Source organism: Sciurus carolinensis, chromosome 3 (assembly GCF_902686445.1).
Source record: "Sciurus carolinensis chromosome 3, mSciCar1.2, whole genome shotgun sequence".
Lineage (NCBI taxonomy): Eukaryota > Metazoa > Chordata > Mammalia > Rodentia > Sciuridae > Sciurus > Sciurus carolinensis.
Window position 1 is genome coordinate 125,099,912 of NC_062215.1, and position 7,293 is coordinate 125,107,204.

The 7,293-nt window shown below is 46.4% G+C and overlaps 1 protein-coding gene across 1 annotated transcript; it reads left to right on the forward strand.

The window, feature by feature from the left end:
* Positions 1-2,952: 2,952 nt before the first annotated feature.
* Positions 2,953-6,720, forward strand: Hoxd8 (homeobox D8). Its single transcript, XM_047545490.1, is given in 3 exon segments — positions 2,953-4,482; positions 4,852-5,091; positions 5,094-6,720. Coding segments are annotated over 3 exon segments (723 nt in total). The 5' UTR covers positions 2,953-4,052; the 3' UTR covers positions 5,147-6,720.
* The last annotated feature ends 573 nt before the right edge of the window (positions 6,721-7,293 follow it).

The window sequence follows — 7,293 nt, forward strand, 5'->3', positions numbered from 1 at the left end:
AGGATTTCAAAGGAACATAAGCCCAAAAGGGACTTTCCAGACAGCCATTCAGAAATCCAGCAAAAAGCTTTCAATGTGGCCTCACTCCTCCCAAATTGCCCAGCTAAATGGGCCCAGAACATCAAGCTTAAAAAGTTAAATCGCAAACATTCAATATTAATGCTAAAAACAACAACTTTAAACGAAAATAACATTCCTAACTTCTATAATTTCTTAGTTGTTGAATTGCTTGGTTCCTTTGGGAGAAAATAAGCTTTGGAACTGACATTTTAAAAGTTGATTTTTGTTAAATATAGATTTTTTAAACAAAAATTTAGTTGATTTTTGTTAAATCTGTAATTGTGCTGAAAGGCACAGCTGGGCTATTACGGAATGAGGAACTATAGTGTCTAGCAAAAAGAAGGACTAGAAGCTTTTGGCAAAGACACTACTGGAAGCTCTTGAGAACACAAATAAAAATATTCTCAGCTTTCAGGAGGCTCTGTCGACTTGTTGACAATCAATAGAGAAGCATTATTCGTTTCAGTGGTCCAAATCCCAAACTAGTGAATGAGACTAGAATTGGTTTGAGAGAAATAAAAGCGAAGTTGAACTCGGTTCGCTCGATTGGCATTTGGCCACTAGAGAGCGCTGTTGCTCCATTTCTGATCTCGTAAAGCTGGAGTTGCGGTGCAGAAAGGTTTTGATTAAAAATATTTACAATCTTATTTAATCCCAAATTAAGATAAATTTAACAAAAAACAAACAATGTGCACTGCTAAATTCTTCACCCGTGTTTGTGAGGCATAAAATGTTGGCTAGCCAGGATTTAAGAAAATTTGGACTATGGCACAGCTGAAACTACAAAACGCTTTGCTAAATAAATGCATTCTATCAAAACGAAAACGTGTAAAAGCATAGATTTTTATTTACAAAGTTAATTGTACTCTTTTCTCTATTCAGATTATAAACAAACGCTTAAATAAATTTAAGAATGTATATTGTCCCAAGAGAAAATGTTGTTTTAATATTTTCTAAATTAGGCCTGAATGTATAGAAATGCATTTAGTAGTGTTCAGTTCCCCCAATCCCACCCAAGGAATCAACAGTTCTAAAAAGCCTCTTATGTCATTGAGATTTGGGTTATCTCTTCTATTTTTTCCCAATTCCATTCCCAAACCCATTTATTTATCAGGGTTCAAACACCGCGGACAAGCAGTGCGCGCGCGCACGCGCGCGCACACACACACACACACACACACACACACATGCTAAACAGTGAAATAAAAAGGCACCATTACAGAGTTAGCACCAAGGCTTTATTGAAAATAATCTTTCAATTGGATATTTGCAAGATGGAAGTATAAATGCTTAACTTTTAGAATCAGTTTCTTCCCCTCTGAATTTAAAGAAAGCTATCTGGTGATACTTGGCAGTAACAAAACGAAAACAAAAAATAATTTACAAAAGCACCTCGCCCTCCTACCACCCCCAGAACAAAAGTCTTCTACCTTCTCTAATAATTTAAAATTTCAGTAAAGCAGGGCTTTATCTTCAGATTCATTAACAATGTGCGTGCCTTCACCATTTCCAGTCATTCCCTCTAGAAATAGTTGAGGCAGACACTATTATCTTGCTATGCCTTTCCATTTCAACCTTAATTTTCTCCATTTGTAAAAATGATATTCGGTCCGCTGGGCCAACCTCGGGATCCCCAATCACACAAGCGGGGCCAACCCACAAGGAATGACAGGATAGTTGAAATCACTGGCCTGCTGCGACTTTGAAACCATCTGGGGTTGTTAGGCATTTCATTTGGCGTGGAAAGCTGGCGTGGTGTGTTTTAGCTTAAACCAGATCGTCCTTGGTGGGCTGGGCGTGTCTTTGAGGTCTGTTCCCAAGGCCAGTGAGCCTCATGCCCTCACAACACTGGATTATCCAGAAAGGAAAGGGGCTCAACATTCAAAGAACTCACGAAGGAGGCTGAGTAGGAGAAGGAAAAAGAAAATACACAGCAGAGAACCACTGCCTTTATTGGAACACTTATTAAATGTCATTTATTAAATGTTTTACACTTATTAAAACGGGAGACGAGAGAAAGAAAGAGTGAGGAGGATGTTAATGGTGTAAGCCAGGCAACTCGGTAGAGAGTTTGCTAAAATCTGGAATATTTTACCGATTCACACTCAACAGTCATACGTAACTTCGACTGCTTCTGCTCCTCTACTTACAAACTAGGCTGAGCTTTCCCTTTCTTTTCTTTGGGGGGGGGGGGGCGGAATTAGCAACTTTAAGCTAAGACCCGCGTCCACTCTCAAACAGCTATTTCACTGGTTTCGCGAATTAACTAGAATAGTTAGCGGGAGACCTGGCCGCCTGCAGCAGCCTGGAACTGGCGCGATCCGAATGCCAGACTTGAGGCCCCAGGGGGGACTCCCGAGTGTCGGTCCCCGGTGCTCCACCATGGCCACAGTCTTTCCAGGTCTACTGGCGCAGGCGTGGGGCTGAGACCTGGGAGCCTCAAGTCCAGACCCAGAAATGCCACCCACCCCAACGTGAGTCCTCTTTTTCGACTAGGAACATTTCTGTCTGCTCCTCTATTTACTCCCTCAGAAGTGCTAATGCCCCCTTCCCACATTCTACAGTCTCCCCCCTTGTTCCTAGTACTGACGTCTGTCAAGGGTGAAATGATGGAAACTATATTCATGGGCATGATTTTCATTACATATCAATTAACCTAGGAGCCTCAGCCAGGTATGCAGTGCGTCAAGGGTAAATGTACGTCTCCTTTCCACAAGGCCCTTTCGGTTGGAACTTTGATTCGTTTGATAACGCCAAGATTTGGGGCCATATTTGTGACCTTTAATCAAATCACTCAGACTCAAATAAACGAACGGTCCGGTCTGTCAACCTTGCTTGTCCATGTTCCCTGAGTTCAGAAATGCAAAACCCATGGCCAATCTTCATAGGGCTGTTCCATGGGCTCCGGGAAGGAGTCACTTGCTCTGCAGCCTCCTGGGAGAATCCTCCCTGCTCCCCAAGTCTAATGTTCTGCCGCGCCCCTTCTCAGACGGCCACGGCAACCGTCTCCCCGGCCCCGGGGCAAAGCGAGCCCTTGGCAGTGCGGCTTTATGGGCCCCCTTTAAGGCTGGCGGAGGCATCTCGGGGATGGCGTGAGGCGTCCGTCGAGAGCACAGTTCGCTTCGCCTTCGCATGGATCCCTCCGCCGCGGTTATCTCGCCCCCATCTCGCTACTTCTCCTCGCAGTGGTGGGGTGCGAAAATGCCTCGCCTGCGCGCACCGGGGGTGGCGGCGGAGGCGGCGGCGGCGAGATCGGCGGGAGGGGGTTGCAGGGGGGGGCGAGGTGAGAGGTAGCAGCGGGCAAAGGTTTTATTTCTTTTCCTCTTTTCCCTCCAGAGCAGGGTTTGTAAACCGAAGCCAAAAAAAGTATCCCCGCAGGCCGGGCGCACTTTTTTCTTGTCCCGTTGTGCTAGGGCCGCCTGGTGCCTGAGAGGAAACAGTGGAGGCAGCGGGGCAGGTCATCCAGGGCGTCGGCGATTATATTGCAGCCGAGCCGGTGCGCGCCAGGAGAGACTGGGAGGGCGGCGGCGCGCGGGGGCTGGGCGAGGCCCCGCGATCCGCGAGGGAGGCGGCGCAAGGCCGAGGCGGCGGCACCCCAGCCGGGTATGAGTGCCCAGTAGCCCAGCACCCGGGCCGCTGGGCCTCAGAGGCGACGCGCACAGGGCGGGCGGGCGGCAGTAGCGACGTAGTCCGGCGGCTACAGCGGCGCGAGCGGCCGCCCCAGAGGCCCCCGCGGCAGTGCGGCCGAGCTCAGGCGCGCTCCCTGACTGCTCTGCGTCGCCTGCCCGTGCTGTCCTACGTCGGTCCTCGGCCGCCGCCGCCCGGAGGAGTTCGTACTTCGTGAACCCGCTGTACTCCAAGTACAAGGCGGCGGCCGCGGCCGCGGCCGCGGCGGGGCGAGGCCATCAATCCCACTTACTACGACTGTCACTTCGCGCCCGAGGTCGGCAGCCGCCACGCCGCCGCCGCGGCCGCCGCCGCCCTACAGCTCTATGGCAACAGCGCCGCGGGCTTCCCGCACGCGCCCCCGCAGGCGCACGCGCACCCGCACCAGTCCCCGCCGCCCCACGGGGCCCGGGTGCGGCGGTGGGGGCGGCCGGGGCCCGGGCCCCGGCCAGGATTACTTCCACCCGGGCGGGGGCAGCCCGGCCGCTGCCTACCAGGCCGCCCCACCTCCTCCTCCGCATCCTCCGCCTCCGCCGCCGCCTCCCCCCTGCGGCGGGATTGCCTGTCACGGGGAGCCCGCGAAGTTTTACGGATACGATAACTTACAGAGACAGCCGATTTTTACGACCCAGCAAGAGGCCGAGCTGGTACAATATCCTGACTGTAAATCGTCCAGTGGTAATATTGGCGAGGACCCAGACCACTTAAATCAGAGCTCGTCTCCTTCTCAAATGTTTCCCTGGATGAGACCACAAGGTTGGGATGCTTTTTTTTTTTTTTTTTTTTTTTTTAAAGAGGGGAGAAGGGAAGAAATCTGCTTTCATCTCACGTTCTAGCTTTAAAACTCCCCTTTTCCTCTCACTCCCCTCCTTTTCTTTCTTGTATAGCCATAGTGGCTCTCATTCATAAAGTAATAAGATTTTTTTTAAAGTAGAAACCATGTAGAGATGATGGGGACAGAATAGTTGTGAAGACCTTTTCTCTGCTTCTCTTGCCTGCATATACAGAGCTTAAGAGCACTCTGTATAGTTCACCCGTTAGACCAATTTCAGAAACCTCCAGCAACTTGCAGAGAGACCATTGCATTTTTTTAAACGTTGATTTCCACCTTTTTGTTTTAATCAGCAGCTCCTGGTAGACGAAGAGGAAGACAAACCTACAGTCGCTTCCAAACCCTAGAGCTGGAAAAGGAATTCCTTTTTAACCCTTATCTGACCAGGAAGAGAAGAATTGAGGTTTCCCACGCCCTAGCCCTCACTGAGAGACAGGTAAAAATCTGGTTTCAGAATAGGAGAATGAAATGGAAAAAGGAGAACAACAAGGACAAATTTCCCGTTTCCCGGCAGGAGGTGAAGGACGGGGAAACCAAAAGGAAGTCCAAGAGCTGGAGGAAGACAAAGCTGAAGGCCCGACAAATTAACTTCTACCTTTAAAATTTTACCACAGACTATTAAAACTAATGGTCAACATATGGTGGTGGACACCACCTATTTTATTTTTTGGAAAGGACCTTACCTGTGTTTCAAGCTACCTTCATGTCACTGCTCTTGAGGTTTCTGCGCTTTAAGAGGGATTTGGGTGTTTAAACAAAGTTTCTAGTATTGCATACAAGCAATACCTGAGCTGTCCTATGAAAGGGTAATTTGATACTGACCTTGTAGCTATATTTTTGTAATGGTAGTTTCTAATGTCTGAGCTGGTGATTTGCCTCAACAACGTAAACTTCCTAATTATTAGCACTAAATAATTGAATATGAATGCTTTATTAATCAAACAAGTGCACTTGAACAACTTAAATCTTTATGGTGAGTAAATTAAGTTTATTAATTTTAAAAAATTATGCCTGCAGAATTTTTACTTTATATTATTTGATTAAAATGTATTATTTATGTTTTTCTTTATGCTTTTATAATGAATGGTTCAGGTGCCTTTTGTTTACTTCTAAAAATAGTTAAAGGTTTCTCTGAGTATTTTGTTGATGTAATATATCAGGGAAAAGTCTGGGCCAAATATTTGAAAAGCACATGTTAGTTAAAGAGTATAATGTGTAGTCCAGGCTCTGGCAGCTTCCTTGAACTTCGGGAAAATGTTGGGCCAGTGACAAAAGTTTCAGGATAATGTCACAGTTGACATTTAATCATTTTTCTATAGTCCATACAAATTATGGCAATTAAATAATCTAGAGTGAATTAATACTTGAAAAACCAATTATAACATTTTCACTCATTAACCTTTCACTCTGGCAAGTCACCTTGCTTTCATTTTGAACCTCACTTGTAATCGCCTGAAATCGCTTAAGTCTCTACACTAGGGCCACCATTGAAATTCTGTTTTTTGCGTATGTGCCATATTTATTTGTATTTCCTTCGCTCTGTTCGCATGCTCCTTTTATGCCAACTTGCTATGGGCATCTCAGATGATGGTTGGTATGGTCCTCTGCTGTTCTTCAGAACTATGGCCTCACCTATTTGAAACAAACCCGGAGAGCAAATGCGGAAAACTCGAGTGTAAACAACCGCTCCAGAACATAGCTAGCTCCTTAATAAAGAAATGAATCTTTCTATAGCTAATGTCTTTGAGTGCCGCAAATATCCCTTTTACTGTTACAAACAATAGCCAGTGATCATAAGGCAGCGACTTGCTAAAGGCTTCTGTTTGCTAAGAAAGGGTTGGGGGTAACACATCCCATGCAATTTTTTATTTTTTTAAAGCTGGGGTGGGAGGATACTCTTATAGTCAAGAGGGCTGGCTATGCTATGCTTCATCTTGCTAATAATCCTGCTAAGATATTGTGAATGCTTTGAACTTCCTCAAAGTACACTCAAATTGTAGGCCTGGTAGGGGACAACCCAGAGTCCAGGTTATGCCACAGCTTAATTCCCCTGATTCCCATTGATGCTGGGTTTTGGCATCTGTTATTAACAAGATATCCATTTCCCATCGGAGCCTGTTCTTGCAGCTGCCATCTTACAGGGATGGGGGGAATGTGGGAAGGGAGAGGGAAGAAATTCAAGAAAAGGATTGTTTCTTCCTGAAAATGGAAAATATCTTTATTAGCTAGATGTTGAAAAGCTCTGGCTTTTCTTTCTTTCTTTTTTTTTTTTAGTTATTTATTTTTAAAGAAGCACAATTGTGTGTTTGTGCATGGTGCTGGGGATAGATTAGTGACACATCTTAATTTCCAGAGTGGTTTTTATTGCACAGGTAAGAAAAGATGATTCTTTAGTTTGGGGCCAGGCTTGCCCCCTCAGGTATTTATTGGTAGGCATCTTCTTGCTGTTCCATTGACCAGAGGAATGTTGGCACTGACTGGGTCAGAGATGAAGCACCACTTACCTGGCTTTCCACCCAGGGAAGAGGCTTTTAATCCAGGAAAGACAGTTTTAAGTCATGGGTGGCCCAGGCTAAAACACTTGGATGAGAGGAGACAGCTGCAATGTGCATGCTGGATTTGAGAATGTTTTGCACTGTGTGCTCCCTGAAATACTGACTATAACAGAGAAGGATGCTAGGGTTGAAGGCATGCCTGGGGAACAGCCTGGGGCATAAACTGCCCAAGACCTATGC